Consider the following 20,120-nt stretch of genomic DNA (forward strand, 5'->3'; position numbering starts at 1 on the left):
ATTTTTAAACATTTTACCATAAGAAAAAAAAAACAAATCACTTTGCTATGTTTTATTTAAGTAGTACGTGCATCTTTACTTCACATACTGAAATTCCACAGACTTGTGTCTGCTGTGTGTGTTGGACTTCGCTTTTTTTTTTCAGCAGTTTTTAATATTCATACCCCTCTTCTCTTCCAAGAGTGGAAGCAGACCACAAAACAAATCCAAGGAACAGAATACACTGAAAAAAATCAGTTCTGGCTCATTATTCATATTTGCAGTATCTTTGTTAACAAAGCCCTTTCAACATGTGGTTTGAAAGCATCACAAGCACAGATACAGTTCTTTTGTGTTCAGTACCTCACTGTTATTAGCCAATTCTCATGCCAATTCACAAAAGAAAAGGAAACCAAAAGTTTTGGATTTTCATATGCTAGTAAAAACATTTAAAAAAAAAGGACAAGAAAGGGCTTTCATGATAAAAAGAAACATTTGTAACACATTCTTTTACAGTTTAAGTTAGGTTATTGAGTTGGCCATTTCCAAACAAGTTTTTACGGCAGTATCTCAGATTAATTAATTAAACCTCTACAGAAACTACACAGCACAGTAAATTTTTTTTGCCATATTCATTGCTATGGCTATATCATTCATCCTCATTGAAATTTCATCAGGTATGGAAGCTATAGAACTAAGAAAAGTAGGTCCACTTATTCCTACCAGTGTTACAGTAATATGTATGTATTAAAACAACATTTAAAACAAGTTGAGAGCAGTATGTAGAACTCCAATTAAGAATGATTTAAAAGAGGATAAAAAAAGTCCATCACAAAGTATGATAAAACTGCATTACAAATAACTCACAATACTTAGCCTAGGTACAATGCATTTTTAATAAAGAATGCACTTCTTCCAGCCATATTTCTAACTTCACTGATATAAGAACACATTTTTGTCTTACTTGAAATCAGGAACAATAAAAAAAGAAATCAGCGAATTGAGAAATCGATGCTGTCAAGCTGTTACAGCCAAAGGGTACAGCAAATAGACCATGGATGGCACTTTGTCTATGCCGTATTTCCCCCACTTCTTTAACTCACATGTAACTCCATCCACACCATTAAAAAGAGTTAAAATATGCCACTATGAGGGCCACTCATTCTCAGTGAATACCACTGCATAAAATTACATTGTCTTAGCTTTTCTCCCTCCCACAAAGAGTAACTAGGAACTAAGATTGTCTTTATGGACTTCTTGCATAAGATAATCACTGTCAGAATCCAAGCCGTCTTCATCCACTGATGTTTCTTCTGCCAGACGTTTCATGCCCCGCTGTTGTGAAATGGCCAATGCGTATTTAATATTGTAGATATTCCATTCACAGCTGTAAAAATAAATAGCAACATGTTAGCAACAAGATTCCATTTTTCTCCTAAAATAAAAACATCTTTATAAGACCGCCTCGGAAGTTCTAATACCACGCTATCATCCCCCAAATTATTCCACACTTTTGTGCAGGGTTTTGATTTAAACTTTTAAATGTAACAATACATACAGTTTGGAAACATCTTCAAAATGACGTTGGATGCTTTTCTGAAGGAACTGAATCACAGGGAGCAGCTTCACTGACCTTGAATGGAGAAAACATGCAACCTGCAGTGCAATTTATATTTACATATGGAAATCTAGAACTTTTCTATAATCTCAAAATTTAACAAGCATACATGTTAACTTTTAAACATGAAGGTTTTAAGATAATACTAAATAAACAACAACTTTTTGCTTTTGATTCTGCCCTCAATGATTATACTCACTGCAAGTAATATTATTACCAGAATTTTTTTTTTTTTCCTAATGTCAAACTGCAGCTTGCAGAACTAATTCTGCGTGCTGTAATGATGACAGTTCCTTCCAGGTACTACAATACTTTCTGAACAAGGAAAAGTTTGTTTTAAATCATCCTCTGCTACTTTATCAGCAAAAAAGGAGAAAATTTGTTCCAGTCATTTCAGTAAATAGAACATTAATACCCATGTTGAAGCAAGGAAAGAATTACACAGTGCACTGTTTCTTTAAACTGCAGGACCCCTTCTCACATTACCTCTCACTTAGCCTATTTAAAAATTGTAAATTTGCCTATTTTTGTTCCCAGAAGCCTAAACTCAATACTATGGGTGGGCTGAATATAATTGATATGGCAGGCATGTGTAGTTGTAAAGAACTACGAAGGAAAGCAGAATATTAACAAGGTAAAAGTACATGCTGCAGTCACAAGCTAAGTCTACAAAATGCAGTCAGTACCTCCATGTTACCTTTCAGTTGTATTTAATATGCATAATTGTTTAAAACACAATTGCCAAAATCCTATCACTCGTGAAATCTTTATGCATTTATAGGGTAAACAAGCTATGCAGTTTTACCTGTAATATTTGAAAAAAATGTTTTTGCAATTTACCCTCACAAATGCTATTATGCATTCAAATTCTATCATATACACCTGTCAGTAAAGAAGTTGTATTAAAATGTAAATTTTATAAACGTAAAGATTTAAATATTATTTATTAAATATACATATAGTAAATGTAAATTAAGTAGTTTAGTTGTTGTATATGCATCTATCTAGAATGTCAGTAACTGTTATTCAAAAACCTCAAACCAACAGGTATTTTAAAATGCTTGTCAGCTTTTTGACTTTCACAAGATCTCACCTTGTTTTCAGTTTCTGTCCATGCAGCATGAGCAACTTATGAGCCCAAATAAGATAGAACTCTAAATGACAAGATATCTCAAATGCAGAGGCGAGGAACTCCAATACTTTCTCCACGTACAGGTCTGGGAGTGATGAGCAGACAACATCAACTGTGCAAAAAGGAAAAAAAAGCCCATAGACATTAGACTTGAACTACTATTTGGAATAACATGAAAGAGACCATAGGAGAGTATATAGGGAAGGAGAAGAAAGCCCTGTCTTGGCAACTATTTAAAATTTAGTATTCTATTTCAGCGTACAGTACCACAGTCTCTCAGGAGGCAAGTCTTTCCTCTTTGAGCCTTCCAATCGCTAATATATTTAAAAGCAAGAACTTAACTCCTCCCCTCCCCAAGTTCTTTCTCCTACCAGAATACTCTCCCCACCATCTCTCCTTCAGAACTTTTACTTCCACCCTTTCCTCCTCTTTCGGTGTAGCTAGACTTTATTGAGGTCTTGTTGCTTCTGACTTCATATGCATTTCCGTATTCAGTGGAACTAGTTAGGCATAATAAGAGGCAGTAAAAAAGATAGCAAAGTTGCCTGCTCACAGAGGAAGTGTCTGAATGCTGTTAGCAATTGCGCAGCACAAAGAAGCATGATTCATAAGCATTCAAAATAAACTCACATGTAACTATGATGACCTTGTTACATATAATCCTCTTTCAAAAATAACCAACTCCTATTCTCTGCAGCCACCCCAACTGGCCTATGCAACATTCAACTGTAAAAAAAGTTTTCCACTTTTAAAGAAACAGACACACATTCATTCTCTTAACAGTGGATTACAACACCTGAAATTTCCATGCCTCACCCTCTGATCCTGAGGTTTTGGCACCTGCCTGCTTACCCAGTCTTGCCTGTGTACATGGAGTTTTCGTTAACTTCAGTAAAAGAGAACTAAGTTTTCCCAGACAGAGGCAAACACCATTATGCCTGTGCAGGTATGCAAAAGATGATTTACCCTGACATGCATAATTATCAGGCTTGTTACCTAGGGAATAAGTTAAGAAAATCCTACAAAGCGGTTGGCTGGCAACGCATCCGATTTCAGACTAGAGCATGTTTTGACTACATAAAAGGAATTTTTATTTGTTACACATGAAACACTGGAAGGAAACAAATACCTTTCACTGGAGTAACAACAGTGAGGTAAAGCTAAGAAAATATACTTTAAAGTTACTATGACAGAACTGTTAGTGGAGTTATGAAGTTAAGTAGAATACACTACTGAAAGTTTATTTTTAAGGTTGTATCTACAATATATAGCTAATGAATGTGCACATTAGTTATCAAAATGATGAAAAGGGTGATAAAGAATGACTTCAGCAAATGTCCTCCGAAGCTAAGTGACATCTTACCGGTTCCTTTTGTTTCTGATGCCACAATTGTGAAAGCATCTGTCACTTGTTAGAAGGAGCTTGGCACTTAACTGATAATCTGGTTTGTGTGAACACAGCCCTCTATAAGGACCATATTTACATTTGTTTAGAGGGATGAATTTAACAAACACTGTAACTAAAGGAACAAAAATAATCAGAACTTCTAATGGCCGACCGTTGCAGAGTTGCTCCAAATTTTGGCAGTCTAAAGCAAGACTAATTCAGAGCAGCTGGTACACAGCTTTATCCAGTTGAGTGCTGATTGCTTCCAAGGATGAAGTCTCTACTATCTCCCCTGTCAACCTGCTGCAGTATTTGACTACTCTCAACATAATATTATTGGTTTTAATATCTAACTGTAATTTCCATGTTGCAACAGGTCTGTTGTCTCTTGTCATATCACTGTGCAACTGCAAGTCTGGTTCTGCCTTCTTTGTAACATCCCGCTAGACTCTTTAATAGAGTAAAAATATTCCCCTTTTCTTCTAAAAACTGAACAAACACAGCTCTCAAGCCTCTCCTCAGCTGTCATGCACTCTGGCCCTCCAATCCTTTTCCAAGCCCTCCACCAGATGCTCCAGAATATCAATGTCTGTCTTGTATCAGCAAGCCCAAAAGTAGGCACAGTACTCCTGATGTGGTCTCACAAGTGCTTGATAGAGAAGATAGAGAAAGAATCACTTTCCTCTAACTGCTGACTACATCCTTGATAGTACAGCCCAGTATCCAGTTGACTGCCTTCATCCCACATGCACACTGCTAACATGGTAAACTTGCTGTGCCCCTCTAACATCAGCTGCTTCTGAGAACTGACACCCAAAAATTTTACCTGCATATCCAGACCTGATCAAATTCCATGTTCAAAAGTCACTAGATGAGCATGCAGTAAAATTAAAAAACAAGTTAACACCAAAAAGTCTACTTTGTTTACAAAAGACCATCCCTTCCTCTTTAGTCTTCAGCTACAGCAGAAAGTCCTTAAATATCAATGTTATAACTCCCCCACCCCCGTCCCAGAGCTAAACTCTGCCCTTTAACACTTCAACTTATTTGGCTTACACATCTCTGCTTACAGCTAGCTCAGTTAGGTTTCATGGAAGATCCACTTACCTTCATTGCTAGGTACAGCCTCTATGACCTCCTGAATTAATTTCTTTTCATTCAGCTTGAAGGCCATAATGATAGCCATAGTGTATTCCTTCTGATGCAGTGTTTTGTGTATATTGCTGGGTGTGACATCAATATCCAGCTCAAAAGGATCAAAAATTAGCCCAGAGTCCAGTGAATAGATAAGAAGACCCTCTGTGGTGGTGGCTGCCCAGCTTCGTCCTAGAAAAGAAGTAACAATATTTAAGAACAAAGCTGGGTTTTCTAGTATGGAAACAGAAGAGTAATGATAAACACATGATTCTTTATTGCTTACAAGAAGTGGATAAGACTGAAAACCATGCATCACTGATGGACCTGTCAGCCCTGACAATGCTTGTGAAAAATACCAGTGAAAGTGATTTACACTTAAGTTTCCTAATTATGCACTGCACAGGAAACTAGACTACAAACATAGCAACGTTGTATGACATCTGGAGAGACCATCTCCAAGGCATCTGTACTTCATTATTACTCCTACAATGCTCTACTCTTTTGCTTGTTTTACATGGAATAAAAAAAATTCTACATTAATTGTCTATACTCACCTGTGGGACAGAATCGCAGGCAAGTCACTCTTATTTCTGGTTTAAAGTGTCGATAACTCATGTCACCTAGAAGAGAAGTTTAGAAGTGATTTAATATATATTCACCGAAAGTTCACGGTCTAGCTATCAACTCTAACTATGCTGTTATTATGCGGAAAAAATAATGCAGAACATGCCAAAACCTGGCAGAGTTAAAGACAGAGTAAGGAAGGGACAGTCCACATCCAAGAGATCTTACAGCTAAAATCAGTGGTGGGACTGAATTTTGCCCTTTGAAAATGAACTCATGACTGCTGGGTTCCACATCCAGGAGAACACAGTACCTCCTGTTTCCTGTTGCTTCCACTATGCAAAAGGAACCACCACGCATCAGCTGAACACCTGGGTAACAGACCCCTGTGGCTACAGAACATTCAGGTAATCCTAAATTTAAAACTGAGCTGAACAATTCAAACCCTTCTTATCTGGTATCAACTCTATGTCAAAGGTTTTGATCCATATAAAACTAGTAACAAGACAGCAAAGCCAAAAGCCGTACCTCTTTTTACTCCAGGAAGAGGAATAGCAACACCATCTTCATCTCCAGCCCCTTCATCAATCAGAGCCATGCTGCCAAATTCAGTCATTTTTCTCCGATCTAAGTACTCCTAGAAAAACATAGAAGTTCCATTCACTGCACTGAATCTCCCCTCAAACACCTGTATTAACTCCTGAATGTTAATGAGAATTTTCAGGTATCTAGTGGTTATTTCTTTGCACTTTCTTCCAAAAGTTCTCCAAAATCAGGGAGAAAACTGGTAATTTCACAACAGCGGGCAACAGTGTCCGACCACAGATGAGAATCAGGCTGCTTCATTCTTAAGGCTTCAGAACAGCACAACTCAGTTTAGATTGTGGTTTCATAGTATTATGATGTTGTTCTACTTAAGAGACGCACCATTTCCTCAGATGCAGCTCTACCTTTTCCTCCCCTTCAGGTTCCATAACTGCACTGTGCTAATAATGTAAGGGCTGTGTAGCCAGAAAGCTATACAAATAATGTTTTAGGGACCTCCCCACCCCCAATTTTTAAACACCCATTCTCTCCGGGATTCTTTTATAGCTGGCTCACTTCTTGTATTCTTTTAAGCCACATGTTGAGCTATGCTAGCACAATAGAGGGCAGCAGAGAAACAAAGGCTGCATCACAAACCACTGTTGTCAAAGACATATATTTGAAACCACAGCCAAACACAGCCTGACATGAACACTGGAACAGTCATCATTCTTCTAGGGACGTTAAGAAGGGTTACTGGCATTTTTTCTTTCTGATGCTTTTCATCGTTCACTTTACTTTTAAAGGAATTTAATTTTGCATGTGGCAATATTCAGAAACTGAGTTTGTAAAGGTCAGTGATGTTGTTCTGTGTGCACAGTAAAATCCTTCATTTCTTTGCTAACACAAGCAACTGACACCCAGAGAAAGTCAGCTTAGTACAAAATATTGATAATTTAAATTTGCATATTTTCTCTTCAGTTTTAAGTTAAGTCTCAACTGACTTAACTATGCTTAAGATATCTGCCCATTCTATGCAAACACACTGCAATCTGGGAAGCCTTTAGTTAGCTGAATATCAGGAATTAATTTTGTTTTCTGAGAAGTATTTCCTTACCTCTCTCCTGCACAAAGCCAAAAAAATGAATCCATGCTTAACAAAACACTAATGAATCCCACTTACATGAGACGTTATACCAAAAACAAAGTCTTGGGAGTGGGGAGGGGAAATGAAAAAACCTGACTCCTGTGGTCACATACCTCCATTGCATCTAAAGAAAAGTTGCAGGAGATTTCAAATTTTTTCATCAGAATCTGTTCCTTCACATTATATATACAGACAAATTTTGACAATCCACCTGCCAGAATAGACTGACCATCTGCAGAGTAACACAGAGTCGTAAAAGATCTAGTAAAGAAAAAGAGAAAGTAGTTAATTTCACTGCCACATCCAAGCTATAAGACATGAGTAGAGTGGGAAGAAAAAAAGTAACCATTCCATGGAAAAAGTGGAGATCTTCATTCACACAGTATGTACTTAACACAGAAAACTGTTTACCACAAACAAGCACTTGGTGCTTTACTATCAATCACAAACAATTTAGAACTTCAACAGCTTTTTGAAGTACTTCCATACTTCTGAGTCACAACTCAATGAATGAGCTCTCAACTACACCCTACACAACACTAAGGATGCTCAAAAGAGCTAGAGAAAAAACAGTGTCATGGCATGTTTTAAAGAGATGGTTGAGAGCTCATCACCAAAAAAAACCCACTTTTTTTTTCTAAAAAGTCATTGTTTCCTTTTTTCATTTTGTTTTGAGGGGGAGCAATATGGAAAAAAAAAAAGAGGGGCTCAAGGGAAAGAGAGAAGAATGAAACACGTGACTTGTATATTACACTTTTTGACAGCACACAAATTCAACTTGCCTTTAATCGTTACTTCACATGCATAGTAACGTGTAATAAAACCCACAGCATATTTACCTTTTTTAAAAAAACATAACAGTTTCTACAGACTAGTAGTTACATACTAGTACCTACATAACAAGATATCCACATTTAGCCAATGAGCAATTTGTCATGAGAAGCTTAATATTATGCTGGCAACCCAAGTTTATAACTAGTGAAAAAGAACAGATACTCAGAATGATGCTGATCAGTGGGCAAACACCGCAAAAGACAAAAAGGATCCATCCAGATGTCAAGTCAGGCAGTATTTTAAAATCCATCATCAGAATCAAAATATTTGAACAGGAGATGCACTCTGAAATCTTCATGTAAAAATCAAATGGAAAGAAACCATTCAAAAGCAAAAGGCAGTGTGGCACCCTCTTTTCACTGCAATCTCCTTTACTTACTTTCCCTTGGCTGCTTGTTTGGCAGTTATTTTATCAAGCTCCTTCCTTCCCATCTGAAGATCATGCCTTCCCTCAATTGAGCCAGTTTGCACTGCATTTTCATGATCCCAAAATGTTATCTGTCCATTCAAAGCAGCAACTGCAAGCTCCTTGCCATCAGGACGGAAAGCAACAACAAGAACTGCAAAGAATTTAATTAACAGTTAAAAATGCAGTCACACTTTTTTCTAAGAAAATTACCTATATTCTTCGAGGATCTTAGCTCAACTACCAGAAAAAGCTTAAGAGTAACAAGTATGACCATACTTTTTCTCTGGACAACATCACTAATTATAAAGCTAGGGTTAATATTAAATAAAAAAGATTTCTTGCACCATTAACTACTATAGAGAACTATCTCAACTTCTGGGTTTCATCACCAAGGATAAGCCTGTCCATATTTGCCATGTTCTATAGTTCATTCTTGAAACATTTTTGGTAATATTTTTATATCTGATGTAAGATGAAATAAAGGTTACCATCTGAGCTCAATATTAATGTCTCCTTAGTTCTCCAGCTGTCTAACATATCCCATAACTTGACAGTTTTATCCCAAGAGGCACTAGCTAGAACACACTTCATTGGGTTGAAGGACAAACTGCTGATGGGGCCCTCATGACCTGATAAGACCTAATAAAAGAAAAGATAAAATGGAATTAGGTGAAAGAAACTAAAATACATGTAGTCTGCATTCAGTAAGCTCTAAACATAACAATGAAACCATGCCTAACTTGTCCACACGTGCTTGAGGTCACTTTGGGACATGTGGCATGATACATACCAGTGATTCTCCTCTTTTTATTTTCAAAAGTTTTAAAAAAATTCACGGAAGTGCTAGCACTGCATAGGCATCCATAGCCACTCTTATGCACACATATAGTCTCTTTAAAGGCCAAAACTTAGGAATACGGTGCGCTTCCCCCCCGCCCCCTTACCAGAATAACCAGACCAACTGTGAAAAAACAAGTCATTGTTCTAAGAATTCAGTATGTCCTGCAGCTGAAAACATTTAAAAAAAACACTAATAAAAAACTGTGAATAAGACTAACACAGATTTTTATAGCATGGAGCTCCTACTCCTCTCAGAAGAAATCAAGGAAAGCAACTAAACTCAAAACTCTGGAGATCCACTCAAGTATATGTGGGGTTACTATAGTGATCTGTATTCAACAGCTACGCCAAATTAAACACATGAATCGCCGAGTTCATCTACTTGTACAAGATGTACAATAATGCTTAAGAATTGAAAATGGCAAATCAGTTTAATTTGCTCGGAAGTACTGTGTCCCTCCTTTATTACATCTACTCTCAAGAGAATGCATTTCAAACTAGCAGCAAGACTGGGGATTTAGCTTAATAGTTTTCTCACCCTACACAATAAAAACCTTCTACAAAAGAAACCGTGCCCCTGCTCTGCTCCAGCAAAACAGTCCACAAAATCTGTATCAATCTTAGGAGAGCACCTACAGTTTCTTCATTACCTGCAGAAAACATGTAGAAAAGAACATCTCTGAACAACTACTGGAGGAAAGACTCTCATGCCCACGCGTTAGCTAGCAATACTGGCGTTACTTCATCAGCTAGAAAGAGCTCATTACTCAAAAGTTCTAAAAACTGTTTCCCACACAAATCCAAGATAGCCTCCAGGAAATAAATCAAAAATTGCTGAGTGTAACATGGTGTAGCTCCAGTTCTAGAGTATAAATATAACAAAACACTTCATGTTGTATTAAAGACCTCTGACTAATCCCAAGTTACTAAGTATCATCGCGATCTATACTATGTGTTAAATTCAAGCCCTCCAACATTGTAGGTCCTTACATCTAGCAGCCTCCCACTCTGCATTGACCAGATGAATATTTCAAAGGAATCCTGGGAACCAGCTGACACAATCTCACCACTGGAGTCCACAGCTAAACAAGAGAACTGACTTGGTCGCGGAGAAGTAAATGTACGGAAATTGCGGTATCTGTTGTAAATGTGAAAATAAATTATGAAAACATTTTAAGTAGATTTAAACATACGTTTTACAAACATATTTAAAAAAGGATTTCATTTTACCTGTGAAGTCTTTTAAGCTATCTACAGAAAAAATATTCTTTGTATAAAATTAGATGCAATACCTCAGCCTGATTCACAGATTCAAAAAAGATATTAACAACTCTGCAGAAATAGCAGCCAAAAACACTCAAGCACAAGAGCTTTCTTACGTTACATAGCGTACGTCCATTCTTTAGAAAACATAGGCTTGTTTATGCACCCAGGTCTGTACACAGTTGTATTATAATGGCTCAACCACAAAAACTATGGCAAACATTCTCTTAGAAGGTGCCTTCTCCCCATTTGAGTAGTGGAGCCAGACAATGATCTTACTGGATTTCCAGATTCTCTGAGAAAAGTTCTTCCAGAATTTTCTTCACAGAAACTGGATGGAGTGACAGGATTCCTAATTACTATTTAAATTTGAATCAAAGGCTGAACTAAAAAATTAATAAAGCAGTACTCACATTTGTGCAACTTCAACTTGAAACAGGCAATCAGCAGTTCGGTCTATTTTGGGGGGTGAAAGCTGAAGACTAAATGACACACAAAAGCTTTATAAAAAGAGTTACCTGTGTAGATCAAAGGCACGCACTGTTCCATCTAGGGAAGCGCTCAAAATGACATAACCATTGGAAGTAAAAGTTACAGCCGTTACACCACTGGTATGTTCTGTAAAAGTGACAAAACAAAAGCTGCTTGAAGTGTTCCACACTTTCACCTGCAAGGGAGACAAGAAAAGCCTTCTTAGAATCTCCATCATCAGTTTAGAGACAAAGTAAGGGTAAGGCAGCCGAAGAGTAAAGAAAAGTTAGTCCTAGAACTCTGCAATAGCGTAAAGGACTTCCGGTACTATCAGTAAGGAATTCTGTGCAAGTAGGGCAAACAGGCCACAGCTTATCATTAAACCCCTAAAGACACATATACAAGATGAAACTCTAAGTGGAGATTAACAAAAAAAATTTTGAAACAAAGTTAATTTTCAAAGAAAGCTATAGCACTTGGTGAGCACCTCAGGCTCCCAAGCTTCGCACTGTCCACAGATAAGACAAGTGTCAAATTCAAAACCAACCGTGAAGCCATTCCAAAAGTTACAACTGAAATGATATTTCAATCTCTCTTTTTTCTGAACAAAAATGTTATGTGTTTAGCTATCTGCAGTTTGAGACTTCTGGGGTTTGGCCAATTTTCAATCTGAATGGCAGAAACCATGAAGTGTCAGGTCTTCTTACCGACATTCAAAAGTTTTGATATGAAATAAGATACTATCTTTGTCCCATTTACATGCCAAGAGATTGTGGGATTACTCTACAAAACATCTTTTAAAAATAAAAAAGTACCTGTACACATAGCCTACCATTTCAGTACATTACAGTACTCATCCATGAGAAGCTCATTTTTCTTTTAAATAACAAGCTTCTGCAATGGTTCATTACAGAAAAATCTGTTTAGGAAGTGCACTTTTATAAATAATGTGAAATTAATTTCACTTCAAAACCAATTATTAAAAGGGCATGAATTTGGGTGCATGAAGTTCATTCATCCCAAAATAACATGGAACCACCACAAGCATACATAAATCAACATTTGAAGAATTAGATCTTTTTGTGTTTATGGTGACTGCATCTATAATAATTAAAAAATCATCTGCTAAAAAGCCTAAGTGATGCAATTTGCAAAGGACACCAGTAATAAATCAAAATATATATGCTCTAGAGAGAAAAATCAAAACATTTAAGAAAAGTGAGGTCAAAAAATTATGACTTAATACTAAGAAAAATACTTATCAGTTACAGTAACAGAGCTTTCTACATGAAATGGAAATTCAAGCTGCTTACTATGTTACTCAGACTTAAGTTCATATTTCACTAATACTGCCTCACTTACTTTCCCATCCTCCCCTCCAGTTACTATGTATTGTCCATCTGGAGAATAGGCTAATGAAACCATGCTGTTGAAATGCCCCTGCTGCTTCAGCACATAGGACTCGCTTTGCCATTCCCACACCAGGAGCTGACCCAAACCTATAAACACATGAAAAGAATTAACCAGAATTATGGATACAATTATGAGACAACATAAGTTGAGTTTAACATCCTCAGTACTACAACAGCAATGCTATAAACCAGCTTTGGTAATAAACACATGCATGCTGATAAACAGAAATATTCTAGAACAAAACTGTATTTTCATGTTTATGTCAATTCATAAAAATTCCCCCTTTTTTTTTAATCTAAAGTAGGTAATGCAAACCAAAATTACGTTTCAAAAATAGTGACAGAAGAGCAATGTAAAGTCTGAACAGTGTGTTTTCATCTTGAGAACAGTCTAACTATGTGACTGGCAACTGGCCTGCCTTACTGTAGGTCACTACACTGAATACTCAAGGTAACCTTAGGCTTTCCAATACAAAGGAGATGGTAACTTCTTACTTTTTTTTTTTTAAATAAGTTAGCTGGAAAGAAAACCATGGCTGCACATAAGGTATAATCTTGGTTACCACGCAAACCATTATGGACTGGGTGGGAATGCTGGAACATCCATGCAGCTTTGTAAAAGGACATGCAATAAGCAGCAAAGGAAGAGAGACTGGGCCCAGAATGAAAGCATATTGTAAACTACATTAAGGATAAGTCATATTCAAGGGATGTGGGCTTTATCATAATTCTGCTAGAGTTTTCATATATGATTTAAATGTAATCACTTCCTTTTCCTTTTTTTCCTTTGTCAGCAAAGTATTTCCCTGAATCGTAAGAATTCTGTGAGGACTTGCTTTACTATATCTAGACGCTACACAGATTAGACTATAAATTAACAAAATTTTTAACATTTGGAGTCAAGAAGAGTAAGAGGAATTTGGGCTTCCACGTCCACAACATTCCTCATTTTTCCAAAAAAATTTACTAACCTGAACATCCAAAGGCAATCCAGTCACCAGTACAGTTGATAGAAATAGAAGCTATCCTTTGGTCTGAAATACTGAAGAGAATTACCCAATAAACAAACTTGCGCTTTCACTTTGTGTGATAAAACTTCAAATCTAGGGTTTATTTCCTTTGTTTAAGCAAGTTCTTTCATTACTTTACTGAATTTCTCTATCATTGTAACATCAAAAGCAGCATTCAAGTTCTTTCCTTTATCATACTCAAAAACATCAAACAGACAAATACTGCCTTATTCGGAATAAAGATGGAGTATCTACATCCTAACAAAGACGTACTTGCCAGCACAGAGTAAAGCTCTCCACATCCAAGAAAAAAAACCTATTTTTTTGTACAGCGAAGTCATACATTCTTTAGCTAGCATCACACAGCAATGGAAAATAATTACATTTTCATTTTTCAACTTAAGAGTCAATTTACAGACAGCTTTACATATGCAGAACTTTTTTTCCCGGATACTACCTTTATTTTCTACAAAGAAACTGACACATAAAGTTCAAAGCATTGAAGAAATCTATAGCCAACAACTAATCAGGAGTTCCTCATTCAGACCTCAGTTTTCCATAATAAGCTATGGAATGGAGTTGTACGGTATTTATTACATAAGCCTGTGATTCTGCCTTTCCAGAAATTACAATACTAAATAGATACTCACGTTTAAGATTTTTGTACTCTGATTATTCATCCTTCACTACTAAACATAGTGTGTTCTCAGTTAAATAAACACCACCATTCCTCCCCCTAAATGTACCCCCCACCACACCACCATACCTCACCTCAAGGAGTGGATCAGATTGAAATCTGGAAGCTCATGGAGGTGAAAGATTCCAGACGCAAAACCAGTGACTAAAAGGTGTGTTTTCTTGTGATAAGCTGCAGATGTTAGGTTATTAAAATCTCCCTCTTTATTGAAAAAATACCTGGCATCAAAGAAGTAAGAAAAAAGCAAACTGAATGTCAAAGAAAAGTATGCTGTTATACTTGCATTTCAATATAGGTCAAATATTTTGATAAATATTTTGATAGCCTACAATAAAACTAAAAGGCAGTAGTTTCAGAAATTGCTAAATATATGTACTTTACCTAGCTAGTGAAAGCTAATTCTTTTCTTTTCCTCAATGTTTACAGCTGCTACCGTAATCTGATTATCAGAAGCGACACCTGATCACATGCAACGAAAGGGTCTAAAAGTTAACCTCAGAGGAACTGCACTGTGCATTTCCTTTTGATCATCTAATGCCAATAGGAGTGACTCTCACGAATTCACTGGTTATCCTTCTAGATGCGAGTCCTCTTACACAGGAAGGAATTGAAGCAATAGTCATAAATATTATATGCCTGGTGAAGAATGTTTTCCCAGTTTCCTTGTAGCTGCATCTTTTACTGGAACTAAACAGATAACACCACACGATGATCAAGTAGAAGAGCATCTGAACATTATCATCAATAGTCATATACTCCAAATTCCTTCAGTCTGGAAGTGATGTTCCCTGAGGCCAATTCCAGCCTGGGTTGGGGTAGGGTACTTTCTTTATACTTCCCTTGCAGTCAGAGAGACTGAGAACAGAAGCCTGATGTCACGTGTTCCAAAGTAGCCCCTACATGCATCCCATCACTCCACTGACAAGAGATTGCCTACAAATATTATCCTTCTTCAAACAAAGCTCAATGCTGTGACTATCTTAAAATTGGATTATTCTTTGTAAGCCGCATTTCCTTTGATGTGGACAGATAGGGAGATCCTTCAGGAAGGCATCTCCAAGTAGTTTGCCAAAGAGGCTGATGAGCTATCTTTACCAAATGTTGCTGTCACCTCTTGAAGTCAACCAGTCTCTTCTTGCAAGAGCTCAAAACCTCTAGACTTAGCTAGAGGATACTGTACTGAAGATCTCATTACACCTTTTGAGCTTCAAATGCTAAAACATACACCATAAGTCAATATTTCTTATATTATTGAAATTATACTGACTTGTTTTTCTGAAGGTGAAAGGTATCGCCCTTCATATAGCCAAGGTACGACAAACAAGTGTTTACTGAAATGATTTAAAATGGGATTTACAGTAAATTACTAAATGCTGGGCAAAGTTTTATAGTGCTTTGAATGACTGGTAAAGGGTGAAAAAAGCCCAATATGGTAAATCCCAACAATAACTCTGTCTTCGGAAAATTGAAAATCACTTACTTTGCAACACGTGAATATTTAACCTTTTCTCTAGTCTCTTGTTCATTCGGATTGGCTTTTCCATGAATTTCTTCACCCTTTGGCTCTTCAAGAAACTCTTCATCATTTTCTGCTGCATTCTTTTCCCTAGCTGCATCTTTAGGGGGCATGGGCTTCAAACCATCAAGCTCTGTATCACACTGCCACACACAGAGAGCTGCATCCTGGCTAATTGTGTACAGCTAGAATACAAACACATACACATACAATTATCATGTAATACTTGTGTTTTGTACTCTGCTGTCTTGTTATGAATATAGAATTGCAGAAGGATTAGCAAGTCTGCACTCTTATCATCAGAATAATACATTACTTAGTCCTCTAGAATTCAAGATACTTCCATCTGGAAAACTCACTTCTCCTGAGAACTGGTGATTTACTTTACCTGCCCTCAGACAATTTTTGAAAAGACCAAAGGCAATTTGATTACCGGATGGCATTACAACTAATTAATTTTTTCATATTTAAAATTAGAACTTTTTTGTGGAACAATTTTAAATAACTTACTCTTCTTCTAAAGTTTAATTCTCAAAACATTCACAGAATTGTAAACTCCTGATCACACCAGAGGAGTTGAGAGACATACTACTTATGTATTTTCTAAATTCTGAGATATTATCAAAATAGTCAGTATCCTTACCTACAGACAAGATTCTGCTTCAACTATTTTAACATTAAGATTCAAGACTGTTATGTTATTATACATACATCCAGACTGTTCTCTTCAAAAAAGCAGGCTACTATTATATCCTTATGCCCTCCAAGCGAGTAGTAGATCAAGTTTGCCCATCGTTCTGCTCCAAACACCCATGTAGACATGTCCTTGCTCCCTACTGCAAAACATCTACAAAAGAAAAGGCAATGTGAATTAGAATACTGGTTAGCAAAACTCTTCACTAGGTGGAGAATGTTCTGAATGGGAAGACACCAGTCACCCCTTTAAAAGTAATTTACAGACAACAGAGTTGTAAACTGAGGTTGGCAACTCTAGCAAAGGTAGATGGGATTGAATATATTCAAAAGGTCAAACATGCTCACATTCCTAAGATATGTTCCTTTTATGGATAACTAGGCATTTTCAAGCAAAAATGCATTGTTGATCACTAATACATTCTTATTTTATATTTTCTAGTCCACCTAATTATGGGGTTTTTTTTTAATTCAAGATAGAATGAGAAACAAAAGAGCCAAAAAAAATTTTTAAAGGTAGTACAATAGTTTAGAGCAAACAAAATGGACTGCAACATGCATGCAAATATTAATAATGTGAGCAGGTAGACAGCGCTTTAGTTTAACAACTCACTTGGAATCATCAGTCCAGTCGATACAAGTTGTTTCATCATACGGACCATAGTAAGTTTTGTCCAGAACAAATGCATTAAATTCTCGTTTCCTCCCAGGAGCATGGTACATAAGAGCAACATTGTCTTTTGTAATCACAAACTTCCTGTCATATAGGGGGAAAAAGCAGAACTGCACACAAAGCTGCTAAAGCAAACAATTGTTCAGTACAGACTGCAATACAATGAAACAAAACATTTTAAAAGGGTTTCTCTATTACTGAAGTGATAAATGTGGATTGCTTTCAATTAAAAACAGAAGATTATTTGCAGATTGATATTATCCCCCAACTTCATGAATGCAGGTATACCTTACATGTAAGACAGAAAACCTTTAGTAAAAATCACTTAAGTTGAATAACAAAGTATTTATTCTCTAATTCTCATGAAGGAAAGAAAAGTTCAAACATTCAAACCAGGATTTTCTATTTCAACCTCTCTTCACCTCTATATATTGCCCATTTTCACAAATACAAAGCACCTGCATCCCTGTTACATGTATCCTCTAATCTGGTCCTGTTGCCAGTATAATTCCCTAACACAGAACTATGACTCCAACTTTCAAGCAAAAACTCATTCATGATCACTTTCAAGTCAATCCAACTGAGGAATGCCACCAAAAGGGGAACTCTGCACTTTTTCCTCTCACCCCTCTGATGCCTCCAACATTTATGTCACCACACTTTGGCTCAGTGACTATGCAGTCAAGGGTCGTGAAAAGAGGCACTTGATGCAGAGAACTGCCTCTTTCAGCAGCACAGTCATCTTAGACTAACCCAATTCAGCAGTGAAACTGCACCGCCACGAGCGCCATCATGCAACTCTGCAGCGCTGACTGTCCCCACCGTGAGGTCTTTCACCTTACCTATGACACATAAGAACAGTTAAGACTCACAGCAAATCATCTATGTTTTTAAGAGTTCCACCATTGACAGACAACATCTGTGGCAAGCAACTTCCCAGGTAGTATCTGTTTCCAAGGCTTTGCTTTTCCTCTTCTCTTCCCCTCTCAACTTTACAGATAAAGTGACTCTGATGAGCTCAAAATCTCCCTGAAGTTACTCAACAGGTGTCATCCCCAAATTGGTCAGAATGTCTTAATAATTACCACTAGTTTATGGGGTAATTTCTGTTGTTTTGTCTAAAGCATACATATTTTACTTACTTGCCATCAGGGGAAAAGCTGACACTGTGAACTGGCTTGTGAAAATAAAAGCGATGTATCACACATTTACCAATCAAACTGACAAGCAAGGCAGCTCCCTCTGTAAAGGCAGAAAAAAAAGGATCATGGAAATATTCCAGTTCCCAAAGAAACCATAACCCTAGGAAGCTTAGTTTCTTTCCTTAAAGAGGGGAAAGAAAAAGGTACCTCCTCAGAAACTTTTCAAGACAGTGTGCTTAATATTATTAAGAAGAAAAATACAATCAAAATTGTAAATCAGTTTCTAAATTCTGTAAGTTCTTTTTAAGTTCTGTAAATAAAGCTTCAGCAGAAATTCTAACAGTTTTTAAAACAGAGCACTTCTAATTTGTGTTAAGGTTGAGTACGTAGCAATACAGACTTTCCTCTTTAGGCTGTATTTTTATTGTGTTCTTTTATAAAACAAATGCCTCCTTTATGAAAGTACCTTCATCAATTAGAATGGCAAGACTTCCATCTGGAGAGAGCCCCACACACACAATATTAAGCCGTGTAGCCAATGGGAATGTCTCACACTTATTACTGCAAAAAGAAGATAAAACAGTAAATCGGGTACAAAGATGTAGAAATAACAGTCCTCTTTGGTATCAGTGAAGTATGGTTTGGTATCTATGTTGAAGCCACTGAATCAACTTAAACCTAAAAGCCCCACGACTTTCTTTAGCTGCCGCAATCCCATAAACACCAACTACGTAAGGGATGGGCTCCTGACCAGAATCCTGGTATAATGGGCATCAATCACAACTGTGGCCTATAGCGAAAGGCAGATGACAGTCTAGGCTTTGCTATGTAAGAGAGACAGTACAAGACAGAAGCACACAAAGAAACCATATGACTAAATCAAATAAAAACCATTTTTTCCCTCTTTGTTTCTAAACCACGTCTTTACATACTACTTATGCTATTCTTCCCACAGACTTACACACAGAAGATCTGCACCATGCAACACCTCAAGAGTTACTCTACTAGGCAGGCTTCCACCTTTTAACGCTAAGCCCGAAACTAAGCCATGGCTAAGCCACGCCAGCTGCACCCCCACACCCCGCTCGTCCTCTCATGTAGGGGTGCGACAGCCGGCGGTGCAGGGAGCACCGTTCTCCCCCCGCCCCCCGGACAACGCGGACTCGGCTGCCGCCCTCGAGTCGGGCTCCACAACCCCCCGTGAGCTCCACTCCCGCCACGAAACACGTGCTGGCAGTAGCAGGCCCTTCCCCCGCCGGCAGGCGGCCCGGGCAGGGGCTGGCGGAGCGCTCGGCCGCCGGGCCTGAGGGGGGACGGAGGAGGCAGACGCGGGGGCTCGCTCACTTCTTCAGGTCGAAGAGGGAGATCCTGTTCCCGACGGGGCTGATGAGGGCGCCGCCATCGCGGGTGAAGCTGAGGTTCCCGCGGCGGTACACGGTACCCAGCAGGCCGGAGAACTGCGAGGGGAGGAGGAGGGGGAAGGAGAACAGAAACGGGGCGGTTAAAGGAGCAGGGGAGAGGAAGGCAGGCGCCGCCGTCCCACGCGGGCGGCTGCCGCCGGGTACTCACCCGGTACGCGAACTTCATGGCGGCGGCGGCCCCACGTGCAGAGCGCACGCAGCCGCTGCCGGCACGCGCAGCCACGGAACAGCAGCAGCGCAGTGGTACACG

The 20,120-nt window shown here is 38.0% G+C and overlaps 1 protein-coding gene across 1 annotated transcript; it reads right to left on the reverse strand.

Moving 5' to 3' along the window:
• Positions 1 to 140: 140 nt before the first annotated feature.
• Positions 141 to 20,053, reverse strand: PWP2 (PWP2 small subunit processome component). The gene is made up of 21 exons (XM_059815999.1): positions 20,019 to 20,053; positions 19,794 to 19,906; positions 18,916 to 19,010; positions 18,450 to 18,549; positions 17,248 to 17,391; positions 16,653 to 16,788; positions 15,906 to 16,126; positions 14,500 to 14,643; positions 13,690 to 13,760; positions 12,669 to 12,805; positions 11,354 to 11,502; positions 10,563 to 10,710; positions 9,221 to 9,371; positions 8,703 to 8,883; positions 7,603 to 7,750; positions 6,346 to 6,454; positions 5,808 to 5,873; positions 5,224 to 5,442; positions 2,691 to 2,841; positions 1,538 to 1,612; positions 141 to 1,366 (listed from the first exon to the last, which is right to left on the reverse strand). The coding sequence occupies exons 1-21, from the start codon at positions 20,034 to 20,036 to the stop codon at positions 1,207 to 1,209; spliced, it is 2,736 nt and encodes a 911-aa protein (XP_059671982.1). The 5' UTR covers positions 20,037 to 20,053; the 3' UTR covers positions 141 to 1,206.
• Positions 20,054 to 20,120: the final 67 nt, after the last annotated feature.

This window comes from Gavia stellata, chromosome 1 (genome assembly GCF_030936135.1).
Source record: "Gavia stellata isolate bGavSte3 chromosome 1, bGavSte3.hap2, whole genome shotgun sequence".
Lineage (NCBI taxonomy): Eukaryota > Metazoa > Chordata > Aves > Gaviiformes > Gaviidae > Gavia > Gavia stellata.